General features: G+C 37.3%; 3 protein-coding genes across 11 annotated transcripts; all 3 read right to left on the reverse strand.

The window, feature by feature from the left end:
• Positions 1 to 204: 204 nt before the first annotated feature.
• Positions 205 to 549, reverse strand: LOC122318680. Its single transcript, XM_043136246.1, has one exon. It carries the CDS (start codon positions 547 to 549, stop codon positions 205 to 207), a length of 345 nt encoding a protein of 114 aa, XP_042992180.1.
• A 1149-nt stretch (positions 550 to 1698) lies between these two features.
• On the reverse strand, positions 1699 to 6209 carry LOC122319089 (nitrate regulatory gene2 protein-like). Its single transcript, XM_043136980.1, has 4 exons — positions 4960 to 6209; positions 4092 to 4267; positions 3493 to 3716; positions 1699 to 2655 (listed from the first exon to the last, which is right to left on the reverse strand). Exons 1-4 carry the CDS (start codon positions 5813 to 5815, stop codon positions 1854 to 1856), a joined length of 2058 nt encoding a protein of 685 aa, XP_042992914.1. The 5' UTR covers positions 5816 to 6209; the 3' UTR covers positions 1699 to 1853.
• A 586-nt stretch (positions 6210 to 6795) lies between these two features.
• Positions 6796 to 15263, reverse strand: LOC122318498 (protein ANTI-SILENCING 1-like). Of its 9 annotated transcripts, XR_006244849.1 has the most exons (14): positions 14764 to 15082; positions 13556 to 13957; positions 12756 to 12924; positions 11698 to 12614; positions 11339 to 11365; positions 10166 to 10258; positions 9959 to 10037; positions 9756 to 9861; positions 8696 to 8801; positions 8435 to 8551; positions 8243 to 8325; positions 8026 to 8153; positions 7873 to 7919; positions 6796 to 7274 (listed from the first exon to the last, which is right to left on the reverse strand). XR_006244849.1 is itself a non-coding variant. In XM_043135906.1 (12 exons), exons 2-11 carry the CDS (start codon positions 13913 to 13915, stop codon positions 8275 to 8277), a joined length of 2025 nt encoding a protein of 674 aa, XP_042991840.1. In that variant the 5' UTR covers positions 13916 to 13957; positions 15188 to 15263; the 3' UTR covers positions 6796 to 8153; positions 8243 to 8274. The 9 variants fall into 9 exon arrangements, 3 of the variants coding, with proteins under 3 accessions (XP_042991840.1, XP_042991838.1, XP_042991841.1); XR_006244848.1 differs by lacking the exon at positions 7873 to 7919; XR_006244846.1 differs by having other exon boundaries at positions 6796 to 7919.
• Between the last annotated feature and the right edge of the window lie 402 nt (positions 15264 to 15665).

The following is a 15665-nucleotide window of genomic DNA, read 5'->3' on the forward strand; positions in this document are numbered from 1 at the left end:
TGTTGCCATGTTTCGCATCTGTTCAGAATAATCGAGTCAGAATATCCAACTTAATTCATTTGAAAAAAGAAAAGAGGCAGAAAATTTAGAGATTGATGCTTGGAGGAATATAGAAAGAGCTAATCATAGAATATGAGCAAGATGGTTACATATATGGGTCTCAGAGATCAAGATTAAAAATAAAAAATAATCACATGATGAATGTCAATCCAATAAACTACCCATTCGTACAGTATGCAGAACTCTAGAAGGATCGGCAAACCGAGCTGAGAAAGACCGAGAAAGATTATCGGGATCCATCCACCCAGTTCCTTGATCGAAGTTTTTGGAATACGTCTTGGAATCGTATGTAGCAGTATGCATTAACGTAACTGGAGTAGTTCTGCCAGGAAACTTCTTCTTCTCACATATGTTTTTCTTCCAAAACATTTTCCATCTCGACTGTATTTGTGTGCTGCTGTTTTTGGAGCTTTCCACACAGCTCCGGCCTAACTGGATGCATTCATGAGGAGTCTCTGAATCCAGATTCCACCACTTCTTAATACCCATTGCCAGACACAGCAAGTTTTTCAGCAGCTTCGTGCCCTTGACGCAGGCGAGAGGTCTATCTATATGCATTCAACATAAGACTACTATCATATATATCTAAGTTCCTTGTAGTTGTACTAATTCATCCATTCACCGAGCTGCTCTCTTTCCCTCCCCTCACACCATTTTTGACTGAGATTCTTCATAGGAAAAAAAAATAAAAATAAAAAGAATGTGTAGACTATGATCATTGGCTGAAGGCTCAAGCCTTCGTATCGTTGGAACGTACCGGCAGTCTATAAGATGTATTTTTATAAGATGTATTTTAACATGCTTTCTATAAAAATTTGCCTCCGTGTTTGTTTTCGGTGCAATGATCCGGTAGCTCAAATAATTTTTATGAAAAGTAATATTCATTTGCCGGTAACGTTCAAAATAGGACAGCCGAAAGAGTCGTCCGTTGCTGGCCGCACGCCAACGTCTCCGTCGATACTCCTTTAAAAAGTGCAGGTAACTTGGTCAACTTGAAGAAAAAAGAGGCAAATGATTCAACCATTTCGTTTTAGAGTTATATTTAACTGTCCTGGCAATTTTTCCATTGATAAACAAAATCGAGGAAGAATGTCGAAGAAAATTAGCGGGTTTCTAGAAGGTTGATTGATTCTGGAGATTGTTAATTAAAAAAGTTACATTGAGACTTCCCAAAAGGAATATATGTTCAGGATGCTGCAATAAATGCGAAGTGGGTAAATGTTGTACAGTTTTTTGAAAATAAATATGGTTTATTATTAAAATATTATTATTTTTATATAAATTTTATATTTATTTATTTTTTTAAAATAATTACGCAACATTTGTCGATTACAATTATCATTTTTTTTTTTTTAATATTAGTACCGCAACTGAAGGCTATATTGGCTATCAAAGCCAATTGTCCACTCAACTGTCTTTTTCCATCTTCTTTTTTTCCAATTTTAAAAAAATATTCAAAGGATAAATACTTTTTTTTTTTTTTAATATTAGTGTGATAAACTTTCGCGTTAATAGTATTTTTGGTGTAGGGATAAACAAGCTTTGCAGATTGATTTTTTCTTTTCTTTTCCTAATTAGCAATAGCATACGTCCTGATGACCTAGTGCAAAACATGCTTACCCGAACTACCTGCGTGTAGAGCTACCAACACAGACATTCAGATAGATGTAACAGCAACGTTTTCCTCACAAGAACTAAGATCATAAAATTACAGCACCAACTTAAATAAGAGTGTCTGGAAAACCAGAGATGAATAGTGCTTAAACTAAGATAAACTCAATAATTACACAAACTCATGTAGGACCAACGTTAGATTTCTGATACTGTGTGACGGATCTTACTTTCTCGTAAGTGTCAGAACAATCATGAGCATAGTCTGACATGGCTCGGAAGAGCTCAGGTAAATGAGTTCTTAGACTACCCAGTGACTTCTCTCTCACCTGAATACAATGTCTCTGGTGAGATTCAACTTCCTCTTCCAATCTCTTCTTCAAGTTCTCAACTGCAAATTTCTTCTCTGAGATGGGATCCTTGGGATTTGAATCTTCACCTCTTTCAGGATCCATTTCATCTGGCCCCCTCCGCTGCATATATTTCTCGTACCATTCCTCAAATGCCTGGTTTTTACGTAAGAACTCCTTCCTGGTCTCCTCGCACTTCTCTTTTAGCTTCATCTCTTCCTCCTGATGGAGTATTATGGTTTTAATCACAGCAGCAAAGGAGCCAATTGCAGACTTCACAAGTTCATCTGGAAGCTTTTCAAGATGGTCATGCCACGATTGGAGGAGAGTTTGGATTGGAGGATGCTGGACTCTTGGTGGTGATGAGATTTTCTCCTTTAAGCTGCTTTCAATTGGGATAAGATTTAATTTTAACCAATTGTTAAGAGCTCGGATGTATTGTTTTTGATGAGTCGCCAGTTTTTCAAATTGCGAGTGCCACTTTTCAACGACATTCCAAAGTTGTATGGTGCGGTCATGGTGGTGTTTTGTCGTTTCCTTTGGAGCATGTGCAATGTCAAGGGACTTCAGGTCTATAACAAGTGTCAGCTGGTTCTTGTGATGTGCACGCATAGTTGCCCACATTTGGGCCATCCTGTGGAGTGTGGAGCAGATATTACATTTATGACCATGATCAGGCTTCTTTATGGGGAACACAGTAACCATCACAAGAGGAATGGAAAATAATAAATCTACCACGGAAAAGGGGGGGAAAAAAAACCTATATTATTAATGGGCTAAATAGAAAAATACCATGAGAGAGAGAAATGAATACATATTTTATATGGTTGTTCCTAGTGGTCCGCCCAGTACTTACCGCTGGGTACCGCTAGCACAAATGTATAGTTTGTTTTAAATATTTTTTTAACATCTTTAACCATTAAGAAAAATTAAATAAAATATATATAACTTTATTAATAATCACTTCCTTAATCACTAAGTAAAATAAAAAATAAAATATTTGACCGGTAACTTTGAGGAGTAACGTTGAGGAGGCTAAGTAGCATTTTCCATTCTATATTGACAATATGGGTAGAAACGGAGCATATAATCTATTGTTTGCAGAACAGAGAAGGCCTGCTTTCTTATTGGTTTTTACAAAAAGAAAGCAACCAAGGAGGAGTTTTAGTGCTGTTCTTGTGTAAAAAGTAGCGAATGCATAATGATTAAGAAACAACTTCAGAGTCCAATTCACAAAGATCTGAGGTAATGCAAAGCAAAAGATTCAAACTGTATTTTGGAAATGCAAAAGCAACCATACTAGAAAACCACAATTAATTGGCCATTCAAAAGCTGGATGCATGCCCCTGATGCCTAAGCAAAATGATTTTAAAAATGGGAGCAGCTACACGAGGGATATTTTGTGGAGAAAATTGAATTGAGTAGAGCATTATTAGGATTTGTCCCCAACTTCATAATAGTAAAAACTTACCCATCAACAAGTTCAACAAGCTTTGGGTACAACTGCTCGTCACGTAAACGATTTACTTCCAAAACCGTCGAATCCATTGATTGCATGTCGACTATATATCTTGTATGCAAATGACTTACCGCTGCTTTTGTTTTTTCCAAGGATTCAGCACTCACATTACGTTTCTTCTGCTTGTTCAGCAGAGAAACCTTCCTCTGATACTCAAGCTTCATTAGCTCACCTTGCTGTCAGCAGGATGCAGATATAAATAAGATTTAGCATACGTAATAACTTCGCATGTTTTACTCATACAAAAAGAAATCATATAAAACTACAATTACTAGCTCTGCACCATTGTCTCAGAAAAGTACAGTTAACCATTTATGCATAGGAACAAGAAGCTTCACAATTGATAAAGGGGCTGAAAATTTCCACACCCTTGATTGTTACAAACAGAATTGCAATAAACTTAAAACAGATTTTGTTTACTCAATTGCTAATAAGAACCATTCAAAGCAGAACGAGACCCGCCAGCATTAGTAGCAAACCATAATTGTGCAAAGAAATCAGTCAATGGAAATGAAAAAACAGAAGACATCAAAGGAAACAATGCCACATACCTTGACTTCTTGATGAAGTTTCTTTTCCCATGCTAACAACTTATCCAAAACGGTAGCATGAGTTTCATTTTCTTCTGAATCAAAGTCATCCTTCCCACCCTCACTAGTTGCTAAAGCTCTGAATGATTTATTCCATGTGATAACACGCATTACCCTTTCAGAATGATCTATATGTCCTGCACTTCTTAGGGCATATTAGTTTGACCATCTGTGCGTCTACAAAGAAACATTAAAAAGGAAATCCTCGCTACAAATAGCAGTGTCAGTCAGATATTCCTATAATTTCAGCTAAGTAGATCAAACATTCTTCCAATTGCTTGGAAATTTTGTGATCATCTGTCACTCAAGACAGGTAGGTAAATGTCACATTCACTAAGGAACCAACTTCGACTTTTCTCTCACTCTTCTCCCACTCTTGAAAACCCAAAAAGGTAGGAAAGATCCAAGATTGATTTAGGATCCTCTCAAAAGGTGTATGAGAAACTAAAAATCTACTGTAAAGCACAAATCATGTAAACCTGGGATGGGATTTTTTTTTAAGAGTAACAAGGGATGGGATTTTAGTTTACAGAATTATATAAGAGTGGGCAGATCTATGCTCCCTTTTGTGCTTGATTTTTCATAAATTAGGTACATTTACGCTTTAGAAATTTACGTGCAACTTCAACAATCTATTAGTGTCCGACAGAATAACCTTAAGTACCACAAATAAATTAATAACTGAAAAAGAAGTTCCACAAGAATGAATGCACATTATTCCCATCGCCTTTGCTAAACAAACGTTAATTTTAAGTCATTTCGGAGTAAAAATATTGCTATGAATATAGGATATTGCAGAAAGAAAGAAGAGAACCAAATAATGAATTACCCCGATTATCTGCGAAATTGGAGTGGTAATGCAAGCGAGTGGCCTCGAGCATGTTGGAGACCTCCTGTGCACTCTGGGAAGCTTTCAAGAAATGATCGTCAAGCTCACTCAATACCTTCATCAAGCTAACACTGGGCACCGCCTTTGCAACTCTCTTAAGCTCCTCCAACGCAGTCTTTGAGCGCTCTATTTCCTTCTCCTTCTCCTTCTCATCCACTCTCTCCGGCGTCTTCGGCTCCACCAGATCACTGCCATTGGGGCCCACATTTTGCGTTTCCTCCACCATAAAAAAGTAGTCCCAGGCCATGCCTTTCGATTCCGGCATCGGAGGGACCGCCTTCATTTCTGGTGCCAGTGGTGGGACCTCTTCCCCGGCCCCATTTCTTGAATCCTTTGCAATAATAACGTTATTTTTCATTCCGATATCACCCTCGTCATCATCTTCTCCTTCTTCCTCTTCTTCATCTTCTTCCTCTTCAGCAATGGCAATGGCCCTGGCTTTTCGTGGCTTTAACGGCATAGCGGGCAAGCTCGTAGTTCGCTTCATCGGGCCGGGGCTGGGGCTCGGGGAGAAGTTCGGGAGCGGCGGAGGAGGCAGAAAGTTGTCCATGGGAGGCGGAGGTGGTGACGGGGGTTGTGAGGTGGTGGGATCCACCGGCTGCTGGTGCAGCTCTTCGGCTTCCCCGTGACCGTAGTCGCTGAGCGCGGCCCCAGTGTCCTTTAAGGCCACGGCGTAGCCGGAATGGCCTGCGGCGAAGGCGTTACGGGCTATAACAGCTTCTTTGATGAGGTTCTTGCGGTCCTTGCAGCGCGACACTGACTCTTCGTTGTCTATTCTGGACTGTGCGCAACCCATTTCTCGTGCGATGTCAGATGCGGAATCTTGTTGTTTCTGAGGTTCTGGATCTAATGGCTAAAACCTACAATAGTGAGACTCTCGTGCTATGACTATGGAAGATGATTTGAGAGAGAGCGATGCGAAGTTGGTTTAGTTGGGAATACACAGGCAGAGAGAGATTTTCGGGGACAGATTGAGAGCCAGAGTGGAAGTGTCTGGGGGACTGAAATTTGAGAGAGAGAGAGAGAGAGAGAGAGAGAGAGATCAGCCAATTCAGCATTGCAATGAGCTCATCGAGCAGAGCATGCAAAGCGAGGGGATGCGGCCAAGTTTGCACAGAGCTGGCTGCAGAGCACCGAGTAGAGATTTGTGCACTCGCTGGGTGTAGCGGATTGACATTGTACTCGCTACTGTGGATTAGGAGATGCCCTGGACTCCTGATCACCATTTTAAAAATTATTAACGGTCACATTTTTTAAGGTAAGTAAATGATGTCGTCGCAATTTTACATTTTCTCCTTTATATAAGATGTCATCTCCGTTTGAATTTATAGTTAATCTCAATTTCTTTTATCTAATTATTATTATTTTTTTAAAATTTTCACTTAAAATATAATAAATAATTTAAATTTTTTAAATTTTAAAATAACAATAATATTAAGAAAATAATATTTTATTTAACTTTTATCTCATCTCAACTCATTATCCAAACCTCATCTTGTAAAGCTTTTAACGATGAATTAGGCCTAGAAGGTTTGAGCTTATTATCTTTCAAACTCATAATTTAAAGTAAAAGATATTTTTTAATTTCACATTATTTATATTTTTGAAATATCTAAGAATTTAAAAAATATATATAGTCACTGATATAATATGAATTTTGTCTTCGTGCTATTATTTAATTGCAAAGATTAATGCAATATCTTCGGGTTATCAAATAGTTTGTTTCGCCCTTTTGTGAGAATAAATAGCCACTGAAAACTGATAAAATTCACGAAGTGAAAAAATAAAAACAACGACATTTAATAAAATTTACTCCAGTGTCTACTTCCACCCTTTATACGCTCAAGAAAGGTGAAGAGAGTATTAATGCATTAATAGTCAAAGGAGATAGTTGAGCTAATTAGACAATAAAAAATGAGAACCAACTTTCCATTAATGTAAAAGAAAAGGCAAATTTTAATTTGGAAAGCTGAACTACAGGAAAATCGGCAATCTCTTCCCAATGAAGTATAAAATTAGAAGTTCACAGTGGCGCTATTATATTTTCTTTGCAGACAGGATAGAGTTCTACACCATCCATGATCCACCTGGTATAGAAAGTGATGAGTTAGCTTCCCCAAAAGTTGCCGAGGCGCTTGATCTGCAATTACAAACCCCCTAGGATCGCCCTCAAAAAATATTTACTTATGCTCAAAATTTGCCTCAATTCTGATAAACAGGACATCTGCTTCGATTATCTGCACTCCACCTTCTTCCTGCCAAAAAACAAAAAAGCATGTTTAGATTTTCTTGATCAGGTGTGTTAATTAATTATCAAGAAAGGTGTTGCCCAAGTATATGCATGAGAAACACCTTCTATGGAAAAAAACACAGTAGAATCCTGAAAACTAGAAATAGAACCACGGAAATGAGTAACTATCCAGTGGGAAAGTGTTCTAAGAAATCACCCACAAGAAATAACAAAAAAAAAAAAAAAAGTGTTTTAAGAAATTAGTCCTTAAGATCTGCTCCCTCATTATCTTCAAAACTCAGATCATTTCTTTTACTCCAGATGCACCTCAAACAACCCAGAATCATCTTCCAGAATGCTTCACTCTGAGGACAGCTAAACCTCCTCCTTCAAAAAGTACTACCGTGTTAAAATAAATCAAATGGCTAAAATATGGCCATTTTTTGCAAGTTTTATGCGAGTGGAAACCATATCCATGGAAAGCTATTAATGACCATGGCTTGGCGCCAATAAGAAACAGAATCTTTAAGCACAAGAACCTTACATTCCCAATATGAATTTGATAACTACTCCCGTGTAGAAGTGAAGAAACAATGTCTGAAGACACAAATAGATACGCTTACCAATGTAAAGGAACTAGATGCCGAGGGCATGCACGTTGCCAGCTTATCTAAGAAAGTAACTAACTTTATTTTATAAGAAAAAATAACTAAAATGAGAAACTTGAAAGATCATAATTGGTAAGAAGCATACAAAGGAAATAATTACTGATATACACTAATTAGATGGTAGCAGCCCTCTGATTCGATGACTTCTTGTACAGATAAGGCATGAATGCGAATTCCATTGTTTTGGGGTGCCTCCTGATGAGGAGATTCAGAATGCTTGAATAAAAATGGAGGTGCTGTACAGAACAACAAGAGCCAATAAATTCAAGTACTAAACAACTATAGGATTCTTGGAAGAATGATCTTTTGTGTTGGAAGTACTTACCAAGAAGAGGAAGAACACAAAGCCACTAGCTCTCATTTGGACTTGAGGCTTGACTTAAGCTTTTTCAACTCCTCCCCTTGTTGCTAAAGAAATAACACCCAGTTAAACAACAACAAAGAAAATAGGCATATCATAGCAAAGGCAAAATTTCTATCAATCAGTTAAAGGAGAAATATTCAATCAGTTTGAGACCTTATACAACTTTTTCCAAGAGAGGTCTGATCTTTCTTGAAGTAAGCACCATTCCATGGCCATATCATACTCAATTGTGTTAGGCTGAGAACAATGCGAAGTAGATACAGCTTCTCTCTGACCAATAAAACCACCCCAAAATACATATAAGTCAAAAGTTTTATCTTAGAATGTGTGTGTGTGTGTGTGTGTGTGCGCGTGTGTGTGTGTGAGAGAGAGAGAGAGAGAGAGAGAGAGAGAGAGAGAGTAAAAGAATTGCACCATTTCCCTTGGCATCTGATGTCTGAGTTTGTCAATAACCAAATGGCCAAAAAAAGTTGGATTCTTCTCTGGGAACCAAGGACTTCCAATACTTCCAACAAGAGGCCTGCAAGTTTTTTAGACAAGACAGGCAGAAATCATTAAGCAAGCGTTCTCTACACATAAAGAGCTAGTTTCAGATACAAAAATCAAAGTACAGGGTGACAGAAATAAGAAACTTGATAGGGCAGATTCTAGGAGGGCAAATAATCTTTCAAAAACAGTCACACTGGTGCCAAAACAGCCTACTGACCGGGCAACATGGAAAGCAGTGTAATGCCCAAGGGAAGGCCTAAATCACATGGCCTATACTCTAAAAGGACTAGTCAATAATACAATTAGAGTTCCATTGAAACCATTATAAATAGCAAGAACTTCTCATTCCCAAGCAATGTGGGATCTCATACACCACCTACCATTATCCTTTTCATATGGAGGGTATCACAATCTCCCCCCTTAAATTCCCGACGTCCTCATCGGGCCAATCCATCGTAAGTAGCCACATTTATGATTGAGATATGTTCTGATACCATTTGTAAAGCCCCAATGGAAGGCTCAAACCACATGGCCTACACTCTAAAAGGACTAGTCAATTATACAATTAGAGCCTCATTGGAACCACTATAAAGAATAAGAACTTCTCCTTCCCAAGCAATGTAGAATCTCATACAACACCTACCCTTATCCTTACCATATGGGATATCACAATAAGCCATGTCACAACAATAAAGGCTAGCTGGACAAGAAGTGCATTCATAACAACACAATGACAGGTTATCAGGAACAAGACAAGTAACCATTGCCAGAAAGTCCACATCATACACACTGGTTGCAGACAAGATGGTAAATTCTCCAAAGTATCGGCACATAAAGGGAGAAGGTCATACAAGAAACTAAAAAGTAATATTAGCACTAGCATAAGAAATATTATTATCATGATTGATGGAAACATTTTTTGACTGTTATTACCACCAATAAGTTGATATCATGCATGATGATTCATTCCTAGTTTTACACATACCTCCCATTCGATATCAATAGGCAGCCCTTGGTTAACTTTTTAACAACCATCTCTGCTGCTTCCCTTGTTTTAAATATAGCAAAAGCTTGACCTACAAAACCAATAACTACCATATCATGATTGAGATAGACGAAGAAATGACAGGGGGAGCAGGCTTAGATATTTGACAATATTATTGTAGTAATAGGCACATTTCTTCATACCACAGTGAGGGCTTGAAATTGAAGTCCGCTGAATCATCTTTGCCCTGCAACTTTCCTTGAAGGCATGCCAAACAATATCCTGGCAAAACAGTTTACCTAGGTTATCGAGATGGCACAATTAAAAAACACTTAAAACTATTTTTCCTAGACCCCCGTCCCTCTACAAACCCAAAAAAAGAAAAGTCTAGGTTCCAGAATCAGGAGTACCTCAACTTCTGCTGAAGTATAAGCCGGATCCAGATTTTGAAGAAGAACCAATGTTCCTTGTTCAATAGCACTTTTCATTCTGTCTTCCCAAGGCTGGTAGATATGATAGACAATTCATAGATTAGTGTGAACAGTCTCACTTGAAAATATATTTAAACTCATCCCCATTCTACTTCAGATTCTAATGCTGCTAAATCATGTTTCTCTAATAATACCTTGAATTGAGTATAGGAGATGGTGAATGAGATCTTTTATTGTCCTTTATAATGATTTCTAAAGGCTCCAATCATAATCTTGACTAGTCTTTTTGGAATATAGAATCATGTGTGTTGGGCTACCTTAGGTTGCTACAAAATTGTATTCAAGTCAATCGCCAGACAGAAATGTGGAATTCGAGCCATATCACCTACGATGGAATGGCCTGACCAGAATGTCAGGAATTTAAAAGAGGGAATGTATCTTGGATTGAGTATAGGAGTTGGTGAATGAGATCCTACATTACCTAAGAGAGAGAAGTCTTGTCCTTTATAATCATTGGGTTCCAATTATAACCTTGACTAGTCTTTCGCAGCATAGGCCCAGAAGTAGCTTAATCCTTGTACTAGAGAGAGTTCTAATGCTCCTAAATTATGTGTCGTTTCAGCATAAAAGAGTTTCAGATTTTGTAAACAAGTTTTCCCGTGCGTGTTTGGGACTCTAAAAAATTATGCTGAAAATGTTTTTGATAATTTGGATGGTGCCAAAAGAATTATCTATTGTGAACAGAACCAAACAAACTGAAAAACACTGCAAATTGTGGCCAAAGAACTCAAGAAAGAGAGTTAGAGAGAAGGGTCTTTCAAGTTGCACCATGAGTGGGGCAGTGCATGCATTGGTGCTGGGCTGTGTAGGGTGGGGGTAGCGTTGGCAGGGGGTGGGCTCTAGTGGGGTTGGTGTCAATCGGGGGTGAACCAAAAAGGAAAAGTGGTGGGTGTTACAAGGGAAAATGAGATATCCAGAAAACTTTTATGGCCTTGAAAAATGCAAACCCTTTTATTTTGACCCCGGAACAACTTATGTTCTATGGCTTTTCTGTATAATTAGAAAATGCTCAAAATATTTTATGCTGAAGGAAATGGAGAATAATTAAGTGAAAATTGAGATATGCAATTGGAAAGAGAAAGAAAAACTTACAAATGCCCTAAACCATCTGCTTTTATCCTGTAAACAAGTGAAAATGAGAAATAAGAACTAAATCTCGTTAGGAACAGAACTTAGTCACAAAAGGAACGAAACCAGCACTAAAAGACATCCTTCGATGAGCTAAAGGGGCATACATAATATTGCTGGATCCAAAGGCTACAGTTGACACCCATGCATTTACTTAAACAGAAAAACACACACAACAAAATATTTGCATATATGATAAAGACAATTCATAACCTTATTCCGAAATACCCATTAAGTCAGAATATTAAGTAGGAAACTAAATCAATTCAACCTAGAATCATGTGAAACAAAACACTTTATATTAGAAATGGGATACAACTTACGGCATCTGGTCTTCGGGTAACGTCCATTACTTTATGATCAATTTTTTTGTCCTCATCTGTATACTGTCTAGGAGATGCTTGAGGCAACTTCCCATAAGAAAGTTTTGATTTCTCATCAGGTTTCAACTTCTTGGAGAGGTCTTTTTCAGCCCCTTGCAAATCCTTAGCAAGTTCAAATCTAGATTTAACTTTAGAAGCAGTTATAGTTGCCAAAGCCTTTGCATCTTTACCATCCAAATCAACGGTTAACTTCTTCACACTACTCTCATTCTTTTCACCTGGCACTTTTACAGAACTATCAAACTTTGCCTTCTTAGATGGCCTATCCTCTAGCTCACAATGATCATGAGCAGATTTTAGTTTCTCCTCGATTCTGAAAATATTATTACCAACCTGACCCTCTTCCTTAACAGCAGCTTCAGACCTTAATGCAGTCTTGTCTCTCGAAATATTTTCCTGTCTACTGTTAGTGTTGGAAATTTCTGACTCTCCGCCTATGCTAGAAATAGGGTGCTCTCTAAGTGAAGATTTCTGTTTATTAATAAACGAAGCTTTTAAGTCTAAATTTTCTTCAATTTTAGATTCCAAATTGGTCCTGTCACCAGAGATATTCTCCATTCTATCATTCATTTTAGTTGTTTCATCTAATTCTCCCCCTATACTAGAAGCAGGGTTCTCTCCAAGTGAAGATCTCTGTTTAGCCAATGAAGCATTTGAATCAGCATTTTCTCTCTGTAGACCATCGGTAGAAACTCCATTAATCTTTAGACTGATGTGCTCATTAGATGGGTTTTGCTTGGCATGAACCTCTGTTTCCTTACTTGCTAGAGCATTTCCACCAACTTCTTTCCGGTCTGAATAAAGCTTCGGGAGAACATTGGGCTTCTGAACATCCACTTTGTTAAATATAAGTTTCACTGCAACATTTACAAATCCAAGAACACATAAGAACTTGATCAAACATTAGGACAATGAGCAACTAATTTGGAACCTAAAAGACTCCCAATGAATTCAAAAAAAAAAAAAAGAGCAAGAAAGAAATAAAGAAAAAGTAATACCTTCAATCCCGGCGACTTTCTCCTCCATCTTATCCAGTATTTTGCAGCGCCCCACGTCGAAGGCACGGTAAAATATAAAATCAGCGGTTCGAAGATCTTCATCTGAAGGTTGTGGATTTCTACTGTCCTTTGAAGTGCAAACAACATTGCACTTTCCAGCAATTGCTTCCTGATTTATTGTATAAGAAATTAGTAATGGCCGATTCACCAGCTGAAACCCTCTGGAGGCAATAAATTTATTTCTTTATGTCATTAACTTATAAATTATCATACCAAATATAAAATATATATAAATACATGTTCGATACTCAAATTTCTGTTGATGTAGGTGTTGAAGTTCTTTTGAAGTGGTTACTAATTCAGATGTGACAAAATGTCAGAAAATCCCCAAATTATCTTTTGCAGAGACACATGATCAAAAATTATGAAGTGTGCTAATAAAAAAATGCATTTTATCTACAATTCAAAATTAAAACAAACAAATAAATTGACTAACTGCTTGTTAAACAACAATCCCCAAAATTTTTTGTTTTTAGAAAAAAATTAAGACCTACAGTTATCTTCCTGGCACGGCAATCCACTTTTACTCCCAAAACCTCAAAGGCTCAAAGCAAAAGACAAAGAATTCCGAGTAATAAAAACCAGCCCTCTCTAATATATAACTGTACACTAGATTCTGTACTGCCTGAAAATTTCTGTCTAGCATTAGAAGCAGAAGAACCAGCTACATCCCAGAAGCACTACTAAGGCAATAGAAAGTGGACATACAGGAAAAAGAGTGATAAATGCCAGATAATTACCAATGGATTAATATTTGCAAGGCCTACACCTTCCCCCGAAGCCAAAAACAACTCATTTTCGGCTGTGTCTTCAACCCCAAGATAACATGCAATTTCGCGAGGGCGAAAAAACCATAAAACTTTTACTTTCTTTGTCTTGTCAGGGTTTTCCCATATTTTTATGAGCTTGCCAATATAAGGCTCAGGTTCATCTTCGTTGTACATATAAACGCAATCATAAAGACCATACTCCACGCCATCATAAATAAAAGATTGGTAAAAGTGGACTATTTTCTCTTTTTCACCAACTCCTTTCTTTCCACGTCCTTTCAGTTTACCCCATTTAAATCCAAGATCCTCAGCTCTGTCTGCTTCCACCATATTCTCATATCAGTCTTTTTCCAATCAGAGTAATAGAAATACCTGAGGGAAAAAAAAAACTCCTGTATTTGAAATACACTACATTCCAAAATAAAAGTCCACATGAAGCAACAACTGAAACTATTGGACCAAAACATTAAACCTACTCTAAATGTGAAGATAGATGCATATAGTCCTACTTGTGCAAGCTTAACTCTCAAAACAAAACACAAATCAGTAGAATAGAAAGATCGTTTGAATCCAGGGGTTACTATATTCAAACTCCCGCAAAGATTATAAATATTTCCAAACCATGAGCAGAGCATTCACCAAACGAAGATTGAACTATTTTCTTTCTTTTCATGGTTAAACTCTGCAATGAACCATATTCCAACAAAACAAATAGATACCTCGCAAACGGGTTTATGAGCATATAACTGCATGATACCTCTCCCAGAAAAATATATTCATCCCATAAATTATAAGCATACCCAGAAAATCTAGAGTGTTAATCATAGTTCGGTGTCCTTAAGTGGATGATACTTCCATGGAAAATACTTTCCAAGAAAATTCTTTGAATTCCGGACGAAAACAAATACATTCTTTCCACAAAAACAATTGAAAGTACAAAATAAGTATCCACTAAGCCCCGGCAAAGAAAGACCAAAAAATAAATAAAACCCTAAAAAGAACCATAAAGCCCTATAAACGGAGCAATCCGGACGATTTGTACGGAAAAAAATTCAAAAGAAACAGCGCCTCCCGAGCTCTAGAATAGCGGACGAAGAGTAATGCCAATGTAGAAGGGCAATGGAAACAGAAGAAGACGGAGGCACAGGAGGGGAAAAAGAATTGGGGGCAAAGCTTACAGTTTCGGAGAGTGAGAGACGAGTACTAACAAAATAGGCCCTTTACATTTCTTCTTCGAGTGAACCACAAAACCCTAGCGACGGCGAGCTCCCCCGTTCCGGGTTGCATTTTGTTTTCGTACAAAAGGTCGAATTTTCTCCGGAACTTTTTAATAGCGTCTGATTTCGTTTTGATATACTACAGTTTAGCAAGAAATGTTAAATACCGACAGGAGAGATAAAAACAAGTGTTAACTGTTAAATACCGTCGCCGGATCAAGAATTGATGAATATATCATTAAAATTTTCAATAAGAATTTATTAAAATGTCAGGTGAACAGCAATCAATTATTCTATTTTATGTTTAAAAATGAAAAATTAAAGATGATTTGAAGAAATAATAACAATACACGGTTTCATAGATATTTCTAGGCCTCACGCTCACCATTCACCATGCAATATGTAGGAGAACCCAAATGCTGCTCGGGTTGGTGACCAAGACCCAGGCTGCAGCACCGAGGTCCTCCAATCATTTTTATTTTAGTATTTTAAATAGCTTTTATTTTTAAACGAAGTTTGGATGGTGAGAATAGGCTCTAAATGAACAGAGCCGCTCGTGAACAATTCGAGATCGACTCGTATAAACTCGACTCGGACTCGATTCATTTAATAAATGAGTTGCTCGTGAACATTAATATTGGTTCAAATATTAAACGAACAAAACTCGTATAATCTCGACTCGATTCGGTTTAGGCTCTTAAACAATATTCGTATAAACTCGATTCGACTCGTTTTAAACTTGTCACAATACTTGTAATATTTATATATATATATTTACATATATACTTACATGTATTCTTTTATTATATATATTTTATATGCTATGTATATTATTTTTTATACTTTGTATAAGTAATATATAT

Source organism: Carya illinoinensis, chromosome 8, assembly GCF_018687715.1.
Source record: "Carya illinoinensis cultivar Pawnee chromosome 8, C.illinoinensisPawnee_v1, whole genome shotgun sequence".
In the NCBI taxonomy this organism is placed as follows: Eukaryota; Viridiplantae; Streptophyta; class Magnoliopsida; order Fagales; family Juglandaceae; genus Carya; species Carya illinoinensis.

What these genes read in the sequence shown, in the direction of transcription:
- LOC122318680 (XM_043136246.1), bottom strand. Translation starts at nt 549, where the DNA reads ATGGGTATTAAGAAGTGGTGGAATCTGGATTCAGAGACTCCTCATGAA.
- LOC122319089 (XM_043136980.1), bottom strand. Translation starts at nt 5,815, where the DNA reads ATGGGTTGCGCACAGTCCAGAATAGACAACGAAGAGTCAGTGTCGCGC. An exon ending in CAATTTCGCAGATAATCGGG is followed by an intron (nt 4,268 to 4,959) that starts GTAATTCATTAT and finishes TAAGAAGTGCAG; the next exon opens with GACATATAGATCATTCTGAA. An exon ending in CTTGTTGAACTTGTTGATGG is followed by an intron (nt 2,656 to 3,492) that starts GTAAGTTTTTAC and finishes CACACTCCACAG; the next exon opens with GATGGCCCAAATGTGGGCAA.
- LOC122318498 (XM_043135906.1), bottom strand. Translation starts at nt 13,915, where the DNA reads ATGGTGGAAGCAGACAGAGCTGAGGATCTTGGATTTAAATGGGGTAAA. An exon ending in TTACCCGAAGACCAGATGCC is followed by an intron (nt 11,366 to 11,697) that starts GTAAGTTGTATC and finishes ACTTGTTTACAG; the next exon opens with GATAAAAGCAGATGGTTTAG. An exon ending in ATACTTCAGCAGAAGTTGAG is followed by an intron (nt 10,038 to 10,165) that starts GTACTCCTGATT and finishes CTGTTTTGCCAG; the next exon opens with GATATTGTTTGGCATGCCTT.